At 34.8% G+C, this 24,979-nt stretch overlaps 1 protein-coding gene and 1 pseudogene across 50 annotated transcripts in view; one reads left to right on the top strand and one right to left on the bottom strand.

Annotated features, from left to right (window-relative positions):
* para (sodium voltage-gated channel paralytic) overlaps window positions 1–24,979 on the top strand; it is a 329,221-nt gene that overhangs the window by 283,468 nt on the left and 20,774 nt on the right. For 45 of the 50 annotated variants that reach the window (XM_073974080.1, XM_073974083.1, XM_073974066.1 and 42 more), the window contains one exon: window positions 5,446–5,716. In XM_073974080.1, coding sequence (XP_073830181.1) covers window positions 5,446–5,716 — 271 coding nt within the window. Of the gene's footprint in view, window positions 1–5,445; window positions 5,785–24,979 lie in introns of those variants that run through there. The other 5 variants (XM_073974102.1, XM_073974100.1, XM_073974099.1 and 2 more) reach the window with 1 other exon arrangement.
* LOC141397602 (3-oxoacyl-[acyl-carrier-protein] reductase FabG-like) lies at window positions 13,593–14,574 on the bottom strand (annotated as a pseudogene).

Below are 24,979 nucleotides of genomic sequence, written 5' to 3'. Positions count from 1 at the left end.
ACTCACCACAAGTTTAATGGTTACGATATACAGCATAGGGTTAGGGATTTTAATAAAAAATTAGGCATTTTTTATTGGTTGGATTGCTGTGGAGGCAATGCTCCTAAAGGGAAAATTTGTATACCCTCAATGTTTAGTCTATCAAAATTTGCCTAATCGAAATAATGGTTTTGTACCCCAAATATATTTAGAACAAATCCATTCAATTTATCTGTCTGTCGGCTTAAGGCCATTATAAACCTTCTACGGATCAACCGACTTGGTCCAAAATCTGGACCTCGTAATATTTTGCCCAAACGGACAAAATATCCAAACATATGTACGTTTTGGTCCAAACTCTGCAGCATGTAATATTTTGTCCAGATTTACTTCAACTTCACAGATGAGTCATATCAGTGTACTTCATCGGGTATCTCCTCCACAAAGGTTTAAAAAATTTCTCTCAAATAGTGCCCACGAACATTCAAATATCAATATTTGGATCAACCCATTTGGTCCAAACTCAGAACCTCGTAATATTTTGTCCAGACTTAGATCAAGTTCAGAGAGGTGTCTTAGCAGTGTATTTCTTCAAATATCTCCTCAACAAAAGTTGAAATTATTTCCCGATTTGCCCAAAACTTGCACATCGCGAAATATCGTTCAAAAGTAGATCAAGTTCAAAAAATGTCTTTTAACACCTTTGGTTACCTACCTTACAATAATTTTAAATTGTCAATTATCGAACAGGCCGATATTCGTTTAGAAATTTTAACCGAAGGTCCTCATTGGGACAAGTCTTCCCTAAATAATGGTCCAAAAGCTCAAAAAATCCTACGATGACCAACTAAAATGGCTGGTGGCGCGATAACTGTCGAGAGAACTGAATGATAAAGGTTGGATAAACCTTTGCACATTTTAATATTTCTCACAAACTTAAATCAAGTTCGAAGAGGACTATATCGAACCAGGACTATATCGGACAAATTCTTTGAGTACCTTTCTCACAAATGTACAAAAAATTTCGCTCACGTGTCGATTCATCGATGGTAAAGGAACGGAAACACACCTTACATTAGATCCAGTTCAAGACTGATAATGTCCTCCCATTCCTTCAGGAATTCATTCCTTAATGCAGGCCACTTCTCGGATCATAGCTGTGATCATGACTACAACATTATATTTTTTCTAGGGAAAGCCAATACTTCCTGAGAAGTGACTGATAAAGGTTGGATATACCATTGCACATTGCATTATTTCTCTCAAACTTACATCAAGTTCGGAGAGTAATGTATCGGACAAGTTCGAAGAGGACTATATCGGACCGATTCTTCGAGTACCTCCCTGTACAAAAATGATCACTTACGTGCCGCTTCATCGATGGTAAAAGAAAGGAATGACATCAAAATTGGATCTAGTTTCAAGACGGACAATATCTGCCCATTCATTCAAGAATTCATACCTTAATCCAGGCCACTTCTCGGATCATAACTATGATCATGACTGTAACATTATATTTGTTCTAGGGAAAGCCAATACTTCTTGAGCAATGTCTCCAGAAATCGTCGGCTTTCCTTTTTCACTTGCAAAAAATCTTCGGTCATTAAGCTCAACTCCAACGAGAAAATGAATAAAATTAACATTAAAATGATCTTCGGCCGGCAAAATTTCAAATAAGAAACCAACTGATCCCGGCTGGAATATGAGTCTCCGTCCTCGAAAACATATTGAAATGAAATGTTAGCGTTCAATGCCAAACTCATAACTTCCAACGGCTGCGCTAAAAAGCGTTTGATGGAAGCCATACAGATTAAACGGACAAATATTCCTCTCTGTAAAAACACGTTGCATTTGAAAGAAGAAAATACGATGACAAAGAAGCCACGCCAAAGCCAATATGTGTGATGAGCTGCTACCAACAGCGTAACCAGGTCACATAACGGTGTTTGTGTGGGGTTTTCACTTGCAAAAAATTGAATCCATGCCGATTAAACGGGCAAATAAATATTCGTTTCTATAAAAAAAAACGTTGCATTTCAAAGAAGAAAATTCAATGACAAAGAAGCCACTCCAAAGCCAATATGTCTGATGGGTAGCAGGTCAGCGAAAACAGTTCACATAATGGCGTTTGTGTGGGTTTGAATCGTCGGTTTTCTTTTTTCACTTGCAAACATTTTTCGGTCATTAAGCTCAACTCTAACGAGAAAATGAATAAAATTAACATTAAAATGATCTTCGCCCTGAGGCAAAATTTCAAATAAAAAACCAACTGATCCCGGCTGAAATTTGAACCTGCATAGTCGAAAGCATATGGAAATGTTATCAGGACATGTTAGCGTTCAATGCCAAACTCTAACATCCGACGGCTGCGCTAAAAAGCGTTTGTCATGGAATCCATACAGATTGAACGGACAAATAATATTCGTCTCTGTAAAAACACATTGCATTTCAAAGAAGGAAATTCGATGACAGAGAAGTCATTCCACAGCCGATATTTCTGACGAGCTGCTACCAACAGCGAAACCAGATCACATAATGGTGTTTGTGTGTGTTTGAATCATCGGATTTCCTTTTTCACTTGCAAAAATTTTTTCGGTCATTAAGCTCAACTCAAACGAAAAAATTAATAAAATTAACATTAAAATGATCTTCGCCCTAAGAGGCAAAATTTCAAATAAACCAACTGATCCCGGCTGGAATTTGAACCTCCGTCCTCAAAAACATATGGAAGTGTTATCAGGACGTGTTAGCCAAACTCATAACTTCCAACGGCTGCGCTAAAAAGCGCAAATATTCGTCTCTGTAAAAACACGTTGCATTTGAAAGAAGAAAATTCGATGACAGAGAAGCCACTTCACAGCCGATATGTCCGATGAACTGCTACCAACAGCGAAACCAGCTCACATAATGGGGTTTGTGTGGGTTTGAATCGTTGCTTTTTTCACTTGCAAAAAAGTTTCGGTCATTATGTTCAACTTCAACGAGAAAATTAATAAAAGTCTCCACGAAACGTATGCATCCAAACTTCTTCTTGTCAACTGCGGAAAAGCTATTTATTTTCAAAATTGGGAATTTGTTCATAGGCCACTGTTCACCGCATCTGTCACTGTATCTTTAGGCATCGTGTTTATAGGGACATTTTATATCCAAACACATGTACCGGGACAGGTAGTAGGTAGAACATAGAGCATAACTCTAATTGTGGGTTGGTCCATATCATCCATAAATAAGTGATATATAGGGGTTCTAAATTTAGTAGGTGGTTTATGGAGCACCATGGGTTCACATTTTTTGTATATAAAAGGGTATATACGGGGACAGATAGTAGGTAGGATATGAGGTATAGCACCATATAATTCATGAGTAGGTGATGTGTAGGTGTTTTATATTTATAGTAGGGGGTTTACTGAGTACCAGGTTTATTGGTCGCATCTATTGAAACATTTTATATATCAAATGGTATATAGGGGGACACATAGTAGGTAGGACATGGGGCAAAATTTTAAATGAACCATAAATAAGTGATATATAGGGGTTTCATATTCTAGAGTAGGTAGGGTACAAAACTGTATATACTGGGACATGAATCCAAAATGTTCCAATTGACATGATGCTCCATAAACCACCTACTATAAATAAAGAAAACGTATATATAACCTAAGTATCGATCATATGGATCAATCCACTATATGCAAGATCATAACTTTAATTGTGGGTTGATCCATAATCCGTATGATCCATAAATAGGTAATATGTAGGTGTGGGTTGATCCATATAATCCATAATTAGGTGATATATACGTGATCTTTATTTATAGTAGGTGGTTTATGGGGCACCATGACAATTGGGACATTTTTTATATAAAATGTTGTGTACGGGAGCAGATAGTAGGATATGAGACATAGGCATGTCGGTTGATCCATATAATCCATAATTAGGTGATATATACGTGATCTTTATTTATAGTAGGAGGTTTATGGGGCACCATGTCAATTGGTACATTTTGTATATAAAATGTTGTGTACCGGAGCAGATAGCAGGATATGAGATGTAGGCATGTTGATTGATCCGTATGATCAATGAATAGGTGATATGTAGGTGTGGGTTGATCCATATAATCCATAATTAGGTGATATATACGTGATCTATATTTATAGTAGGTGGTTTATGGGGCACCATGGCAATTGGGACATTTTTTATATAAAATGTTGGGAGCAGATAGTAGGATATGCGGCATAGGCATGTGGGTTGATCCGTATCCATAAGTATGTGATATGCAGGGATTTAATGTTTATAGTAGGTGATTTACTGGGCAGACATTACAGTCATTTTATGTACAAAATGGCACCTATATAGGTTGAATATTTTACTAACTCTTGATTATGGGTTGATCCATATAATGCATAAGTGGTGAATTATAGTTATAGTTTGAATGACTAATTATTTATTATTTGTTTAGATCCTTGGGTAATGATCAGGAAAATTTTCTTTAAAAGTTAGTTTAGTGTATGACAACTATTTCAAATATTAAAGGTGCAATAGTTAAACCTTAAAATTTAGTGAACTTGACATGAATTAACTATGTAAATATTTCTTTAGTGGAACTCCGATGAAAACATCCCCAAAAAATATGCCCTTACAACACTGTGTGCTAACCAAACAGAACAGTTTTGGTTTGCATGTGTATTGGTCACACACATTACAATTCCACACACCACTACCACCACCACAACAACAACCAACCAACTTATAACCACAAATATTCCCTTTTTCAAGTAAAAAAAACGAATACCACTTCAATATAATTAGCAACCAAAAAATATTGATTGTTTTAACCAGACACAACCAAAAAAACCGGGGGAATGGCCCATAAAACGAACCAATTCCCCAAACTCTCTTTCGATTTACGAACCTCCTGTTCCTCAGACCCAAATAACCAACGAAAAAAGTTTTAATTATTGGCACAGATCTTATATTTATTATATTTCCATATACATTTAATTACCTATTCAGTACTTACCAAACCACTTACCTTAAACGAGTAATGTAATGCTAAATCGTGAATGATATATTGATTGATATGATATGATGCAATGTGATGTAAACTCATGAGAAAGCGATCATCACCATTACTCCACTTCCTCACCAAATGAGGTTGAGAACTTGAAAACTTCATGGATTATTTAGAAGAGAATTTTTTATTTTAAAGAAATAGATTTTTCAGTTTATCTTTCAATTTTTTTAGTTCAATTCAAAGATTTTAAGTTGTGTGTGTATGAGATTATTATTGATAATTTGGATTTGAATGAACTAGAGAGAATCCAAAATGCAAAAATGGAAAATGGATCACCAGCAAATATTTAGTATTGAATTATTATTATTATCATTATTACAATGTTTATTTGTGTATGTGATTTATTTTTCTCTTTCTTCCACCCATTTATTTTTCTTTATCTTTACTTACAGTGGCGACCACAAGCAATAGTATTTGAAATAGTTACAGATAAAAAATTCGATATAATCATTATGTTGTTTATTGGCTTAAACATGTTTACCATGACCCTCGATCGTTACGATGCATCCGAGGCATACAATAATGTCCTCGATAAACTCAATGGGATATTCGTAGTTATTTTCAGTGGCGAATGTCTATTAAAAATATTCGCTTTACGATATCACTATTTCAAAGAGCCATGGAATTTATTTGATGTAGTAGTTGTCATTTTATCCATCTTAGGTAAGTAACAACAAAGCCGACTTTCTACCTTTCAAAAAAAAAAAAAAAACGAATTAAAAAAAGAAAAACTCAATAACACAACAGGCAGTCAGTCAGCAAAGAAAAAAAAGTTAAGAATAACAACCTAAAATCAGCCTTCAAATTCAATTCGTTCAACTAGTAAATGTTAATTTGTGTTTAATTGTTGTATTTTCGAAAAAAAAAAAACAATTCTATATTTGTATATTTGTTGTAAAACACTAAAATTTCCCCAGTCCTACCCCCTAAAACCCTTTCCACGCACATAAAAATAGAAACAAAGATACTAAAGAGTTTTTTGTATATTAAAAAAATGTTGTTTTTAGTATTTTGGCTTAAGGCATATGAAGTTTTTTCAATTGTTCCCCTCCCAACCATCTGAGTTTTTGTTACATTTGTGGTGTGGGCAATTTGATGGCCTCATAGAGCCTTAAGTTTTATTTGTATGTGTTGTAACTAAATGTTGTTAAGTGTAACACCAAACTTTTACCCCTCGTAACAAAACTTAATGTTGTGCTTAAGTATTGGAAAAAAAATTAACCAATAAAAAATCATATATATTTGTGTTTATTGTTTAATATATTATTTAATGTTGTGTTGTTTTTTTGTGTTTCATTGTTGCTAATTGTCCTATTAGCCTTTCATCACCCCTCATATATCCCAAATTAACAAAACCAACAGCTTAAGGACCAGTTTATCAGTGAGATTTTTAAATTTTTGCTAAGCTTTGAAAATTTTTTTATACTGATAACTAATAATATTAATTAAAAAACTAATACCTGTAAATGCAATGTGGTTCGAACTGTTTTTGACTGCAGTACAAAATTTCCTTAAAAAAAATCAGTATTTATTTCGTTGATCCAAAAAGTACGTTGTTTTATATACTGAGCGGTTAATACGGCGACATAGTAGGTAGAATATGGGAGTTCACATACAGAATTGTATAAACGAAGACATACGGGCCAAGATTTTAATTGTGGGTGATATATCACACATCAGTGTGATACACAAGAGGATTTTTTATGGGGTTCTTTGCTTACATTAGGGTTCTATGTTTTCTATACAGTATAGTATATTGCGGGACAAATAGTAGCTACAATATGGGATATAACTCTACTTTTTTCTTTGTCATTCTATTTTTGACTTCGGGACATATTTTCTTAAAAAACATTCAGTACATATTTCGTTGATACAAAAAGTACGTTGTTTTATATACAGAGCGGTTAATACGGCGACATAGTAGGTATATAGAATGGTATATACGGGGACAGATATTGTAGGTTGATTCATAAGTAGGTGATATATGGGGGTTCTATGTCTGTAGTAGGTGGTTTATTAGGCTCCATAGCCATTGTGACATTTTATATATAGAATGGTATACACGGGGACAGATATTGTAGGTTGATTCATAAGTAGGTGATATATGGGGGTTCTATGTCTGTAGTAGGTGGTTTATTAGGCTCCATAGCCATAGTGACATTTTATATAGAATGGTATAAACGGGGACAGATATTGTAGGTTGATTCATAAGTAGGTGATATATGGGGGTTCTATGTCTGTAGTAGATGGTTTATTAGGCTCCATAGCCATAGTGACATTTTATGTATAGAATGGTATATACGGGGACAGATATTGCATAAGTAGGTGATATATGGGGGTTCTATGTCTGTAGTAGGTGGTTTATTAGGCTCCATAGCCATAGTGACATTTTATATAGAATGGTATAAACGGGGACAGATATTGTAGGTTGATTCATAAGTAGGTGATATATGGGGGTTCTATGTCTGTAGTAGATGGTTTATTAGGCTCCATAGCCATAGTGACATTTTATGTATAGAATGGTATATACGGGGACAGATATTGTAGGTTGATGCATAAGTAGGTGATATATGGGGGTTCTATGTCTGTAGTAGGTGGTTTATTAGGCTCCATAGCCATAGTGACTTTTTATATATAGAATGGTATATATGGGGACAGATATTGTAGGTTGATCCATAAGTAGGTGATATATGGGGGTTCTATGTCTGTAGTAGGTGGTTTATTAGGCTCCATAGACAGAGTGACATTTTATATATAGAATGTGTATATACGGGGACAGATATTGTAGGTTGATTCATAAGTAGGTGATATATGGGTGTTCTATGTCGGTAGTAGGTGGTTTATTAGGCTCCATAGCCATAGTGAAATTTTATATATAGATTGGTATATACGGGACAGATATTGTAGGTTGATTCATAAGTAGGTGATATATGGGGGTTCTATGTTTCTAGTAGGTGGTTTATTAGGCACCATAGCCATAGTGACATTTTATATATAGAATGGTATATTCGGGGACAGATATTGTAGGTTGATTCATAAGTAGGTAATATATGGGGATTCTATGTCTGTAGTAGGTGATTTATTAGGCTACATAACCATAGTGACATTTTATATATATGTAGAATGGTATATACGGGGACAGATATTGTAGGTTGATTCATAAGTAGGTGATATATGGGGGTTCTATGTCTGTAGTAGGTGGTTTATTAGGCTCCATAGACAGAGGGACATTTTATATATAGAATGGTATATACGGGGACAGATATTGTAGGTTGATTCATAAGTAGGTGATATATGGGGGTTCTATTTCTGTAGTAGATGGTTTATTAGGCTCCATAGCCATAGTGAAATTTTATATATAGAATGGTATATACAGGGACAGATATTGTAGGTTGATTCATAAGTAGATGATATATGGGGGTTCTATGTCTGTAGTAGGTGGTTTATTAGGATCCATAGACACAGTGACATTTTATATATAGAATGATTTATACGGGGACATCACTTTAATTGTGATCAATTGATCCGTATAATGAGGTGATTTATCGAAGTTCTATGTGTATAGTAGGTGGTTTGTAGGGCAACATGGCTATAGGGATATTTTCTATACAGACTGGTATATATGGGGACAGGTAGTAGAATATGGGACATAATTTTTTGTGAGTTGATCCATATAATGAGGTGATTTATGGAACTTCTATGAGTGTAGTATGCAGTTTATTATGCACCACCACCATATTGACATTTTATATATAGGCTGTAATATATGGGGGCATGTGGTAGAATATGGGACATCACCTTGATTGTGGGTTGATCCATATAATGAGTTGATTTATAGAAGATCTATGTGTATAGTAGGTGGTTAATGGGTCTCCGTGGTCGTAGGGACATTTTATATACAAAATGGTACATACGGGGACAGATAATAGATTATGTCCCACATTAATTTAATGTTATATAGGAGTTCTGTCTATGTAGTACCTTTTATACAACATATAATGGATTTAATGCACTCTGTGTTTACGGTGGGGTATATACGGGAAATATAAAGATGGTAACATATAAAATATCACTTTTTTGCTGGTGGTATATTAGCGTTCCAATATGTTTTATATGGAGACATATTGTCATTAAAGCAATGAGTTCCAAAACAGTGAAATACTGGACTGAATTCAAAAATATGTTAAACCATAAATCGCAGCACACCATAGTGTGCATTATGCAGATACCAAGCCATGTAGTAAATAGAGATAATTCGATTTGTTGAGAAAGAAACATATTTTTTTGTGTATATTAAATTAGAAAAACTCACAAAATCTTGATGCGATGCGTCGATGATAAAAGAAAAGATAAGTGTAAGAAAACGTTTATCTCAGAGTTTTTTATCTATGCCTGTTTTGATTTGATTCTAATGCCGTCATTATAAGAAGCTACATTTATTAGTAAGAATATGGCAAACATACAATTCAATGTGTGTAGAAAGAATTCGGGGGATAAATGAACTAAGTAAAATAGAGATTAGTAGAGCTTCTGGTAAACACTACAGGTCACATTGGTAGAAATGTTCATAATCTGTTTTTATAAATCTAATCCCGTGCTTTAGAGATTTATCAAAGCTGAACTTTACTATTAAATTAAATATTGTATCGTATTAAATTATATATTAAATTACTGTAAAACTGGTCCTATATAAGCCTTAAATGTTGCTTTTCGCCTCATTGTTGTATCTCATATAAATTATTTGAAAAGCAAAATTAAAAAAATTTCTATTTTCATCCTATTTAAAATTTGTTTATGTCTAAAAATATATATTCATGTTCGTTGTATAATTTTAATTTATTTAAAAGCGCTAAATTTTTTTAATAAAACTAATTTTTAGTTAGAATTTTACATTAAAACTTTTCTATACAACATAATCATAAAACTTGTGTACACACAAATTTAATAATAATAATTGTAAAAAATGTTACTGTAAAATTTATTTATTTAATTTTTAAAAATATCCCCCTAGAAATTTTTGTGTACAGAAGAAGTCATCCACGCTTATTAAAATATATAAAAAATAGTTTTATTCTTTTGTCTATATTTATAAAAAACTCCCCTAAATGCGTATTTTGAGTCAATGATGTTCAACCTTTTTTGTGTCTTCGTAATATCTATTTAAATATGTAACGCTGTCTTTCCATTCAGTTATGTATATTATATAAACGTTGTTTTGTGTAACTTCATATAAATCTGCGTAAAATATATATCTCAGTATATAATTCTTCTTGTAGTCATAGAATAAATTAAAAATATATACATATGTATGTATATGTATGTTGCAGCTATTTTTTATACTTTATAGGTAAGACCTGGGCTTTGTATTTCTTTTTTAGTTTAGAACCTTTCTGCTATATATTTAAAATGTGTAGGTAAAATTAACGGAAAACAATTATTTATTTTAGGTATCTACATATATTTTATAAGTGTAAAACTAGAGTCCCTTAGCAAAAGGCTTATACTATCAATATACAGAACTGCTTCAGTCAAATATATAGTGACAAAAATATTAGACCACTCTATTTATGGTCATTTCTAGACCACTATATATTTTCTTATATTTATACTTTAATATTATCTTCGTAATTAACTTTCAATCTAAATTTATTTCTTACATTCTTCCTCTATTTAGGTAGAATTTTAACAAAAATTTATATTCGTATTTAAAATTTCCCCCGAATAAATATTTCTAGAAATTGGTTTCTGATTTATTTTGTCATATATACATACCATTTTTTATATTTGTAGTATAGGATATATGTATTAAGCGCACATAATATCTTCAAAATTGGCACCAAATATTTAAACGCATATTGGATGATAGCCTCAAAAACATTAAACAGAAAAGTATTTGTTCTGTTCCCGTTCTTTTTTAATGCAAAGATTTTCTTTACCATAGAAATTTATTCAAAATGTACGAGAACGGAAAAGTGGTAAAACTTGCAAAACAAAATCTGGCCGAAATGTCAAAATCAACGTATCAGCCAATCAAATGCCAACTAGTTTCTACTCACCCAAATTTGTTTGGTTTCGGAAACATTTTAGATTTATTTTAGGGCAATTCTTCTAATAAAAAATATGTAGCTCAAAGACAAGTCCAAGGCAGGTTTTATTAATAAAAATTATTACAAATAATTGCACTGTAAAATATGCGAAATATATTTGCACTTCTTGTAGCTTTATACAGTTCACTTAATTTAAAAGTATATTATAAAAAAACAATAATAATAAACATTTTATTGTGATAATATTTAAGGTATTTACAGATTTGAAGAGTAAGATAAAAAAATTTATACAAACGAACTTCTTTTACATTTTTATTTAAACTAATCCCAGAGCACGGTGCTCTTGAATCAAATTTGAATGGAAGGTGCTTACATCTGGGAAGTTTTTGCGGATTCTGAAACTACAATGTTCTTAGATGAGAAAAATCAAAAAACAAAAAAATCGCCGGAGCGCTTTTTAAATAAATCGCGATTCAAGTTGACATTTTTAGGGGTTGTTTAGGGTTTTCTGATTTTGCTTGGAAACCGCAAGTCCTATCAAAATGGGAATAAAAAATATTGTAGCTCTACAAGATTGACCTTAATGATATTTTCGTAGGTTTTACAACTTTTGAGATAAAGAAGTTGAAATTGGTACAATTCAAATTCAATTCAATTCTGTATCGTCTCCTTATAAAACAATGTCATGACTGCAATTTCCCAACTTAAACTTATACATCTAAAAAAATCTAACCTAGGAAAAATTACATAAGCCAGTCTTGTAGAGAATTTTCACAGCTATAAGTTTTTCTCAGGTCCCATGCCGATAAAACGTGCAGTATTCAAGCAAAATCACGAAACCCTAACGTTGTTTGGACTTTTTTCGGAACTATCTTTTCTTGAACATTCTGCTTGTCTCGAATTTCTTTTTGTGGCTGTCTTACAATGTTCCAAGGAAGTTGTGAAAGTATTCTGTTTTCGTTGCGATCTTTAAGTTAGCAGTTCGAAAACTTTATATACAGTGGCCTCCTTCTTCGGAATTTAGATGATTTTTTATTTATTTTATTTTTTAGAACATTGGTGGCGTCTTTTTTTATTGGGATAGCTAATACAATTTTGTTTTTTTTTCAAAATAGTCTGGCTTAATCCCATGGTTGTTGTTTTATTATTTTAAAATAACTAATTTATTAGTGGAAAAATTTGGCATTGTTCGCCAAGGGGTAAGGCAGGGAAGATTAGTTTCAATCCACGCCACTGGATCTCATCAGTTCCCTTGTTTCTTGTTTGTGGATATTCTCCACCGAAGTTATTTTCAATAACTTCTTCAACAAGAAACTTTTTATACCCAAATATCAATCGTCAGCTCGAAGTATAAAGGTAAACATAGAAAAAACTTCAATGAGAAGTTTTTCTTTGGCAACCTAACACCACTCCGACGAAAGTGTTTGCGAAACAAACCAAACCTTTTCCCACTGCTATGTGTCGTTGAATTTCGACGAATGCACATAACAAAATTTCGTTGGAACTTGTCGCAGCCAACCATACAAACGGTGCCAGTGTTTCTCAAATCCAACATTTTTATTTAGCGTATTCCAGAGTTAATTTTGATTTTATGTATCTACCGGTTCAATGTGTTTAGCCAGGATATTGCGGCTATTGAAAGGGATTGTACTTCCTCAATATTTCCTGGAAAGGATAGCATCGGACAGTTGTAAATTATGCGGTCGATCGACTGGATTTGGGCTTCGCACACACAGCTGGCGTCGTCGGCAAGACCGCATCTGTGTACGTTTTCCATAATTCGGCCTGTGGAAGAGCGGAGGCGATTTAAATTACACCAAGGTTTGCGTGGTAGATCGACTTCAGTTGTTCTGTTCTGTGGGTTGAAAAGAGGACTGCTACGACCCGAGGAGTTCCACTGCAATAGCCGAGCAATCTGTGTATAGAACTTTTCGCTGTGTAGTTGATTAGCCAGTAGTAAAGGCGGTTTTCTGGATTTCAGCCTGGATTCATATGCTGTTGATAAATCTAGATTAAGAGGGATACTAATATTTTCGGCAATTTTGTTATACTACTGGAGAAGAGCATGTTTTCTTCTTAAGTTTGGAGGTTGAACTTTCGATAACATTGATAGCCATTCTGTCTGTGTTGATTTTAGTGTCCCTGTTATCAGTCTCATGGTGGAGTTTAGTTGGTTGTCAAATCGTTTTACGTGGTAACTGTTGAGCCACACAGGGGCTCCGTATTCGGCTGTTGAGTATACCAGAGACAAGGCAGATGTTCGAAGCCATTCAAATACTCCTTCGAGTGTATCGTTACTGCAAGCCCATCACATATTCTCTAGTGGGCCGGCCAACTTTCGAGCACTCTTTCAAGGCACCCCAATTCGTTCCTGCTAGTTTCTGGATGATGTTTCTAGATTTGATTTTTTGTGATGTTTTATCTAGGTGTTGTTTGAACGAATGTATCCATAAGGATGTACTGTTTTCGTGACGATTTTCACATCACGTCCTTTACACAATTCGAATGATTTTCATAATAAAATTATCCAAAAACTATGGATGGAAGCGATGCGAATTTTTAGATAGGATTGGCAAATTGTTTCATGCTCTACAATTTCGAAACTATTTTCTCTTGAGTTTAACTGGCAAGCTGGCCCCAGTTATAAAACTAGCCTTATCACTGGCCAAAACTTCCGACACTTCATTTACTTGGCCAGGACGTCCCAATGCATGCGTCGTACAAGATTGTTCCAAGAATTTTGCGTGAGCTTCTTCATTCATGCCACCTCTTTTGTAAATTTCTGTAATGATAACACCTGGGTTGACAGCATTACAACGAACGACCTTCGCTGATAATTCAAGGGCAACGCAACGTGTGAATTGGTCAACAGCTGCTTTTGAGACATTGTAGGATAGTACGCTGGGGAAAGAACGAATGTCATTACCACTTGAAACATTAACAATGTTGCCTTTGGTTTTTATCAATTCCAGAACAGCCAACATGGTCAATTGATAAACCGCTCTGATGTTTGTATTCATAACACTGTCATATTGTTCCAAGCTGGTATTTTCAATGGTACCGGTGTTGCCTTTGGTTTTTATCAATTCCGGAACAGCCAACATGGTCAATTGATAAACCGCTCTGATGTTTGTATTCATAACACTGTCATATTGTTCCAAGCTGGTATTTCAATGGTACCGGTTTCCAAAACACCGGAATTATTGACAAGTACATCGATTTTACCATACTTCGCAATGGTTTCGTTGACAATACGTTTTACGTCATCTTCTTTGGTCATGTCGGCCTTTACCAGTAGAGGTTCCTGACCTTTAATGGCCTTAATTTATTGAAGGTATCCTGTAGCTTCTCAACATTTCGTCCAACTATGGTTAAGAAAGCTCCCAATTCGGCAAAATGCACCGCAGCGCCTGCTCCAATTCCTGAACTGGCTCCAGTTACAATAGCTACCTTGCCAGAAAAATCCATGTCTATATTGATATGAAGTGATCTTTTCTTCTCTTGAAGATGGTAGCTAACTTAACATTTTAAAACACCTTTTTCCAATTTCTACTCACTTCTATTCCAGGGAAGTGATGTTAGATCCAGGAAAGAAGGTCCTTAAAATTTTTCTTCGATCAACACAAGAACACACTGCATTATGACCAATTGCTTGGCTGTGTAAAAATTTTCTTCCCTTTTGCTCCTCTTGAGAGCATCCATTTTCTCATGTGCGCTTGTTTTGTTTTAGTTTTTGCCTTAATGTTCATCACCAAGATTTTCTTCGTAGCCTCGATTCCGCTATCCTTGAGAAATTCACTCGTGGGCCATTTTGTATTAATATCTATTGTATCCGAATGTTTCCCTCTCTGCCAAATGATTCTTGGCCATTCTTTCCCAAAATATGGCTGGAGGGTTTACAGCATATTTTCCTTGTGTAGATCGACTTCGGGCATTCCGCTTTAATGCTATTTTGCACTTCAGAATAGCTTATTCTACCCTAGTTGGAAAATATGATCACCTTCTAATGGTTTAGGAGCCACCGTCTTGCAGTGGTAAGCACGTCCGACTTGCCCTCGAAAGGTCTACGGTTCAATCCCTGACCAGAACGTAAAAATTTCCGGATTTGCCACCGCTTCAGAGTAATGTTGGCTCACGCATTTCAGCCATGAAAAACGTTTCTACAATTGGTGTCGTAAGGCATGATGTTCGGACTCAACTATAAAAAGTAGGTCCATATCATTGAGCTAATATGCACTCGGCGTGCACTCATTGGTATGAGAGAAGTCTACCTTGTCCCTTCGGGGATGTTGTGAAAATATATGTATGGTTTAGCGCCAGACTGTTCTTTGGGATCTCTATTTTATGTCATAAATCGGATGTTTTATGAAGATTTTTGAAGTATTTTAAGGCATTTCCAAAATTTCACAAGTGATTCAGAAGTCTATATCTATAATTTGTTCCTTATATGGGCTTAAACATCAAATAAAATCAAGCAAGAATGATTTCGCAAATCGTGAATACGTTGGGCGCCATTTTATACTTTTAAGTGGTTTATTTTTGTTTCCTTCTAGATCTAGAATTCAAATATATAGCGTTTTATTGGTCTTAACATAGACCTATAAATTAATTTACACCGAATAAAGAAAATGAAGCGAAAATGATTTTGCATAACGTGCATACGTTGGGCGCCATTTTTTTAGGTTAAATGGATTGTAGTTTCAAGGAATTCCACTACTTTTATTCTTTGGAAATGGTCTATACACTATTTCAAACAGAGCTGGGCTTTTTTGCAAAGACAGTATGTATTATACGGGTGCTGCTTTGTTGTTGTTTTTGCTTTGTTGATGTATTTTCTTTTCTCTCCTACTCATAGCGTTGTTGTTGTGGTATGGATAGCGCTGATTTTAAACCAGGCATGACCAAAAAGAGAAGGAGAAAATGTGAATATATTCAAAATATTGGCAACTTATAACAGTGTGTTAGTAAGTTTGTATTCACGCAAGCTATAAAACAATAACAAATCAAAACATTCGAGTCGTGTGCGTGTAAATTGCCGAAAATCATCGGCACCGCCGTGCCATATGTGACCATGCTTGTTTTAAACGAATGCCAGGTATTACTGATATTACTTATTATTGAATGAAGAATACTACATGTTTGGTACAGTTATAACCATTAAACGGAATGCTTTTATTTCTCTTCTTCTTTTCCAAAAGAATGTTAAACGTTGGGCGCCATTTTATGTATACGGAAAAATTCCATGGGTGCCATTAATCAGGTTTCATTAAGAGTTGCATCGATGATCATAGCAGATGCAATTTTTGTGCTGCTATCTTTGTATCTCATGAATGGATAATATGTACACATATACATGTATGTATGTATGTGTTTGTACCCGTAAGCCACCAACTGTTCCAAGTAAACAATTTAACTTCACTCTTTCTGATCAGGACATTCCAAAATGGACCAGGAGAATTTTAAAATGATCTCACAACGGGACACCAGATATCGATTTTTGAGTTAAAAAAAAAAAAAAACATTGTTCCACAACATCCCATACGGGACAAGGGAGACTTCTCTCATCGATTTTTGAGTTATTGATAGAAAAATGTGCCAAGTTTGGCGCAACTTAATATTTAAAACGAAATATTTACCTATCAATTCTTGTTTTGTTCTTGGAACCACGAAACATTTGAAACTTATGGGATATTTTGTCATTCTAATTCTTTGGAAAGGGTAGATTCTCCGTTTGTTTTTGGACGCCATATACATAAATTTTTATATTAATTTTAAACATTAAGTGGAATCATCTGTTTCCAATCATATTTTTTGGAAGAATGTTCCACATTAGGCGTCAATTTTATCAAGACAAAAAAATGTAAGTGTTCCTTATATAGGTTTGGAGTTTCCAGTCTTTCACTATTTTATTACAAAATTACCTTAATAATTTGGCAAGAAACTCCTCTTAACGGATTCAAGACTAGTTTAACAATCTACAAAACATATATGAAACGACGATATACATAAAACCTCAATAACAAAATGGTTGAACATCACTGATTTAATTTACCGCAATCAACACTATACCTAAGCACAATAGTGGAAAGGAATAACTACTAAACAGTTTTTAATTTTTTACCAAAAAAAAAAATACAAATTCCTTAACTAAAATCGGATACCACACTCCAAATAACTGAAAATAAAAAAATGAAAGAAAACGGCAACTCTACGCAACAAGAAAAACTATAAACTAAAAGATGGCTTAAAATATGCTTTACTACATTCAAAAAGGCAGCAGAAAGCTTTCATTTCATAGCTGGGTTTAGTTTTCCACGCAACAAAGAAAAAGAAATAAAAATTTGCTTAATTTTTTGGAAGCTATACTTTTTTAAATAAAGCTTAATGAAAATTAACCCAATGACGAAATGAAGGTTCTTTTTTTGTACAAAAATACATTCTGCTGCCGGCTTTAATCTCAAAATTGCGCCTAATAGCTACGGCAGGTTAAAAAAATACATAAAAAAGCTCTACAACTACTACTACAGTCCAAATCTACTTTTACCATCCACTTTTGTTGTTTTTAAACAAAACGTTTCAAGTTTTTTAGTTTCCTTTATAAAAACCATGTTTTGGTAAACTTTTCTTCAAGTTTACCTGGGTTTATGTTTTCAGTGTTAAATGTTTTTTGTTTTCGTTTTCTATTTGTTTTATAAAATGTTACTTAAATGTTTTTACTTGTTAAAAAACTTTTTTAGTTTCGCGAGCTTTAAAATAAAAGCTTTTATTTTTTTTTTACTAAATGTAAAATACACCAAAAAGTTAAAGACACACCTAACTCCCACACCCTTTTAAAACAAATCTACACCAACAAAAACAAAAAACAAGCTTCCAAAAAATAAACACAAAAATGTACACTAAAAACATAACAAAAAGTTATTAGGTAAAGCTTTTTTAGCTTAAAGCTTATAATAAAGAAAAAATTATAAAAAAACGAATCCATAAAAAATAATCACTTTGATCTCTAAGTGATATCCATAATGTCGAATAGATTAATAACCAAAGAGTTTCAAACAAGAATAAGAATAACAGAAGCCTTACTATACGAAAATAAAAAAAAGCTCCAGCGTCTCTAAAGCTAAAAACCCTTTTATTGTAAATATACTAATGAGCAACGCGCGTGCGTAACGAACTCTCTTGGAAACCACACAGTAAAAGCTTCCTATGGCTTTTATTTGTAGTGTCTTTCGCTTTGCGATTTTCGCAAACCAACAAACCGCAATGTAAATGGCTACTTCGTGGCGGACTCTGTAAATAGTCCCTCACCCGATACTGCGATTCAACCAGAGTTATGTATGATATGCCTACCTCAGCTCTGGGGGGCACTATACTACATGCCTCTGTAAGCTTTTCACTTGGCATGATGCTTCTTAACAGCTATAAACGTTCTTTGAAGTCAGCCTTGTCCGATGTGTATGCAGTGTGTTAGAAACACCATCCTCGAAGAGTTAAATCAAATAATTATTTTAACAGGCCTTCAGGGAAAGTTTATACTTGTCAAAACCCCCAAAAGAAAAAAAAGAAAATAAATGCTGCTTTATTTGCGCAATACCATATTTATTTACACACACTATACATAAGTGCTTACTTGTTTTTTAAATCATGCCAATTAAAGTTTGAATCTGTTTAATGGTTTTGGTCCATACTGCCAGATGATATTATGTACTTTACTATGAACTCTTGTAGTTTTATAGTAAGCATTTTGTAGAATTCTCTTTCCCTACCTACCACCACCTATCGAAAAAGTAGCATTATAAAAACGTAACTGAAACCGCAACGCAAATGTGAGTGCATTTAGTGTAATGATAATGGATTAGAAACGAGTAACTTCTAACCTAAACTAGAAGTAATGAGTCAAGTAATTTGTAAACCATATAGATGTGTAGATTCGTAAAAAAAATTATTGTTTAAAAGCATGCTTTAAGTGTTTTATGATTTGTGTACATTTTGTTTTTTGTTACAAGAAAGATAATTGATGTAGTAATATTTATTGTTTTCTATTTTAATCTAACCTTAAAAAGCTTTAATTTTTTGGTTTACTTTCTCTAACTCTCTTTAAAATCTTACTCTTTCTTCTATTACCTTTTAAAGCTTTTTCGTTTTTCTTCGATTATTAACGCAAGCAACGGCAGCCAGCAGGAAAGCTATAGCTGTATAAAAATCCCATAACTAGCGTGAGAACCTCCCTCTCTCTCCCTTTGTAAGCATACAAGGAACGTTTTGTGAACTCCCCTTAATTATTTTTAGTCAACAAGTAACGTAGCTTGACGTACCTAACGTAGCCATTCAAATAGTCATCACTGTAAACAATACAATATAGCATCGCATTAATCATTAGAACAATTCTCTGATGATTTTTGCAGTCAGATGACTACGGGCAGTATGAAATCTTTTTCGTCATATGACTACAATATCAAATAATTGAAATTTCAATAACAAAATCATTAGAGAAAATGATTAGAGAAGTGGAAAGAAATCATTTTTTATTTGTAAAGTAATTAATTGTAACGTAACGTAAAGTAAAGTAATCGTAATTAGTGGTAAACTCAAAAGTAGTCATAATTGTAGTCATAGGATAGATATCCCTTTCTAAATCCCCTAGAAAAAAATTATGCAACTAAATATTTTATGCCCTACACCACTGGAAAGGTACTCAAAAGGAAAATAAAAATGTTTGGAGTTGAGCTTAATGACCGAAAATTTTTTTACAAGTGAAAAAGGAAAGGAACAACCACCAATTTTTGTGACTAGTTTCGCTGTTAATAGACAGCTCATCAGACATATCGGCTGTGGGAGTGACTTCTCTGTCATCGAACTTTTACTTCTTAAATGCAATGCGTTCTTACAATGACGTATATTTGTCCCTTCAATTTGTAAGACTTCCACGACAAACGCTTTTTAACGCAGCCTTTGGAAGTTATGTCTTTGACTTTGAACGCTAACATGTCGTGACAACAGCTTCATATGTTTTTGAGGACGTGAGTTCAAATCCCAGTCGGTTTTTTATTTTGAAAGTTTTCCTGTTAAGGCAAAGATCATTTTAATGTTATTTTTCATTAATTTTCTCGTTGGTGTTGAGCTTAATGACCACAAATTTTATTGCAAGTGCAAAAGGAAAGCCGACTATTCGGGACGTAAGGCCAAATTACAATTTCTCATTATGTAACTTTCCTACTAACACTCGAACTCAGGATAGGCTTCCAAGTATCTCGATCTTTTGAACTTCTACAATTGACACTATTTCTTGAGATGATTTCAATTAAAGTTTTGGCTTCCTTTGATTGATTGAGTTGGAGTATTCCCCCAATGGCTCAACTTCATTTATTACCCCCTATTACAGAGAGTAATGTTTTTCAAAACGAACTGACAGTGTTGCAAAATTTTACTGATCGCTACCATGATTTCATCCCGGCGAAGGGAATTATCAATTGGCTTTTCAGTTTTTGAAATGATGCCTTTTTAGCAAAAAACCGAACTCTTTAAGTGTCTGGTATTCCCATATGAATGGGAATCACACTCACTTTTCGGCTTTTCCAAAGAAACACCAAAATCAAAATATTCTGCAACATGTCAGCACGTATCAACTAAGAATTCATCGAATTCTGTGAGTTGAAAAGAACATCAACACAGTTGCCTGTGAGGTTGTTGTTGGAATTTTGTTTTTAACAAAGTTCCCTGCGCGTGCCTCCTCTGTTTTTGCGTGAACTACCAACTTTTTGTTAAATTCAAGACAATTTTTAGCTTAGGCAGCATCATTCCTTCTCACAATATTATTTGTCCCGTGTAATCTATGCAATCATTTTTTTATATTCAACTATAATATTACTTGATCAACAGTCGTATAACCGCATGTCTAGTATCTGTGTACATATGGTTTCTGTCTAGTCAGAGATTTATGACATAGTAGTTCAGTGGATAGTGTTTCAGACTACAAACCAGAATGTCTCAGGAGGAAAATTCTTTCAAAGTGGTGTTGGAATATTTACAAGAAGAGTCTTACATACCCCTTCAGATGGAATCATTCGAAGCCCCCTGACATTCTAAAAACCACCCTCGTCATCAACACTAACACAAGAGGATATACCAAAATATGAATGACAGGAGATAGCGCCACCCAGGGAAAAATGGCAAGACTAAAAAAGCAAGGACCCCAACCACTGCACAGATTCAAATTCAAGGAGTCGTTGTTTCTAGGTAACGATAGATGACTGCTGGAATAAAAACGATTAACGAAAATAACACAAGACATAGCGAACATCATCAACAACAGGATCTTATGGCAATAGGATACCCAAAATATGAATGGCTGCAGATAGCGCCACCCAGAAGAAAATGGCAACATTAAATAAGCAAAGACCCCAACCACTGCACAAAGTCAAATTCAATAAGGAATTGCTTCCAGGCAACGATAGATGGCAGCTGGAATAAAAACGATTTCCGAAACTAACACAGGGCACGGCGAACAATAACATCAACAGGATCTTATGGCAATAGGATACCCAAAATATGAATGGCTGGATATAGCGCCCCCAAAGGAAGATGACAATACTAAATAAGCAAGGACCTCAACCACTGTACAGATACAAAGTCAAATAGTCGTTGTTTCTAGGCAACGATAGATGGCATCCCCACCACCTATTGCAGATTACAAAAGACCGATCATCTTACATAGCTGGAATACAAACGGTTAACGAAAATAACACAAGGCATAGTGAACATTGTCAACAACAAGATCTTATGGATATAGGATACCCAAAATATGAATGACAGGAGATAGCGCTACCCAAAGGAAGGTGACAATTCTAACTAAGCAAGGACCTCAACCACTGCACAGATTCAAATCCAAGGAGTCGTTGTTTCTGCGCAGGAATATATGGCAGCCCTACCACATACTTCGCTGGATTACAAACGTTTAACAAAACGAACACGAGGCAAACGAACAACAACAATAGGATACCCCACCCAGAGGAAAATTGCAACACTAAATAAGCAAGGATCCCAACCTCTGCACAGATTCAAATTCAAGGAGACGTTATTTCTAGGTAACGATAGATGGCAGTCCAACCAACTGATCTTATGGCAATAGGACGCCCTTTGCTCAATGGAATTTACGAACTCTCCGTGACGCTTCCAGGCTTGCACAAGAGAAATGAGATGGAGTAAAAGCAGTGGAAGAGGAAATGGTAGTGAAAGCGAAGTTGGGATCATAATGTCGAAGAGGTCATTACAAACATTGATAATTGCTCGAATCAAGAGCAATGTTAGACGCAACACCATAGTACAGTGTTATGAGCCGACAACACGAAAGCCCTTTCAACAAAGGGAAATCATGGATGCGGAGTTTAAAACAATAATAGAACTGTTTGAAACATTTCAACTGGTTATTGGTGGCTCCATCTTAATGCACAAGGAGATTCATAAATACACATGAACATCACCGAGCGACATTACTCGCAATCAGATAGATGCGAGAGTAGAAGAAGGACGAGCTCTCTATAAAACGTCAGAAGAAGAAAATGAAGCTGACATTGATTGTGTCCTCGAGCTCATCATAGGCGAAATAATGATCAAATTGAAATGCCAAGGAAGAAACGAAAGACACATAAGACGAAAACAACTCCAAAACAGCACAGCTAGCTAACACCCTAGCCACGGGTGAAATTTACCAATTAACCAACACCATACATCAACATATCACCAAGTTGCGGCATAAACATTGAACTTAGTCCAAAAAACAGAAACAGAATTGGTTTCCTGGTTCCTTGCTTATTGGATATAAGACAACACTTGGAATCTAATTTACCAAAGAGGTAACCTTAAGATGCAGTTGAACAACAACTATATTACAGCAGAGCTAGCAAAACAAGTGAAAAAACAGTTTCCTAGAAGATCAAAATACACCAGAGGAAGCAATTAGCAACATGAGAACATTACACCGGAGAATAGATAGTCTCACAAATCGAAGATCAAAAACAGCCTAGGAAGCAATTAGCCAGAACAACATGAGAATGCTACACCGGAGAATAGATAGTTTCACAAATCGAAGGTAACCTTAAGATGGAGTTGAACAACAACAATATCACAGAAGAGCTAGCAAAACAAGTGAAAAGGCTGCTTTATAGAAGATGAAAAACAACCGAGAGCTAGCAAAACAAGTGAAACAAGCTGCTTCCTTGCAGATCAAAAAACAGCCGAGGAAGCAATTAGCCAGAACAACATGAGAAAGCTACACCGGCGAATAGATAGTCTCCCAAATCGAATGTAACCTTAAGATGCAGTTAAACAACGATATCACAGGAGGGCCAGCAATGCAAGTGAAAAATTCATCTACTGTTCATCGATTTCAAGAAAGCCTTCGACACCATTAGACGAACTGACATATGGCCAGCACTGAACAGAGAGGGAGTACCCTAGAAAATAATCCGAGTATTAAGAGCGATGTATGAGCATGCAGAACTCTCAGTTCTTCACAACGGGAAGATAAGCCAACCCTTTCTCTCATGAGATATCCAGAATGCAATTAAATTTAGAAGGCCTGCAGAAACTGCCTCGCAATGTTGGACTTGGACACCAGTACAGAAAATCAGTACAGCCATGCGATTGACTGCGTCGATAGCTTCTGCTATCTAGGAAACATTAAAACAAGGAGTGGTGGTGCAGAAACGGCCATAATCAATAGGCTAAACAAAGCAAAAGTAACATTCGGAGGACTGCAAAGTGTATTGGGAAGCTCACAAATATCCAGGAAAACCAAGCTTAAAATATTCGAAGCCTGTATAAAAGAGATTATTTTATACGACAGTGAAACAAATGCCTCAGGATTATATGCAGGATATCCTGGTTCAATGCCATAAGTAATATAATGCTGTGGAACTTAACGAATCAGGAACCCAAACGAAAGTAGATTAAACCTAGGAAATGGAGGTGGATTGACCACATCTTAAGAAAAATGTTTTATAGCATAACAAGGATGATGCTTGAATAGAATCCCGAAGGATTACGCACTCGACCAGAAACATCTGGCGACGAACAATAACTAATACAAATTATCTTTACATGGGAAGATACAAAAGTTCACCGGAGATGACTTTTCCAATACAAAAGTTCACAGGAGATGATATTTCCTATAGAGGAGATGACTTTTCCTATGCAAAAGTTCACCGGAGATGACTTTTCCTATGCAGAAGTTCACCGGAGATGACTTTTCCTATGCAAAAGTTCACCGGAGATGAATTTTCCTATACAAAAGTTCACCGAAGATGACTTTTCATATACAAAAGTTCACCGGAGATGACTTTTCCTATACAAAAGTTCACCGGAGATGACTTTTCCTATACAAAAGTTCACTGGAGATGACTTTTCCTATACAAAAGATCCCCGAAGATGACTTTTCCTATACAAAAGTTCACAGGAGATGACTTTTCCTGTACAAAAGTTCACAGGAGATGACTTTTCCTATACAAAAGTTCACCGGAGATGATTTTTCCTATAGAGGAGATGACTTTTTCCTATACAAAAGTTCACAGGAGAAGACTTTTCCTATACAAAAGTTCACCGGAGATGATTTTTCCTATACAAAAGTTCACCGGAGATGACTTTTCCTATACAAAAGTTCACCGGAGATGACTTTTCCTATGCAAAAGTTCACCGAAGATGACTTTTCCTATACAAAAGTTCACCGGAGATGACTTTTCCTATACAAAAGTTCACCGAAGATGACTTTTCCTATACAAAAGTTCACCGGAGACGACTTTTCCTATACAAAAGTTCACCGGAGATGACTTTTCCTATACAAAAGTTCACCGGAGATGACATTTCCTATACAAAAGTTCACCGGAGA

This window comes from Musca autumnalis, unplaced genomic scaffold (assembly GCF_047663935.1).
Source record: "Musca autumnalis isolate F117 unplaced genomic scaffold, ASM4766393v1 scaffold_3, whole genome shotgun sequence".
NCBI classification, from domain to species: Eukaryota; Metazoa; Arthropoda; class Insecta; order Diptera; family Muscidae; genus Musca; species Musca autumnalis.
The sequence above is the reverse complement of the archived record's forward strand: the minus strand, read 5'-3'. Positions and strand labels throughout refer to the sequence as shown.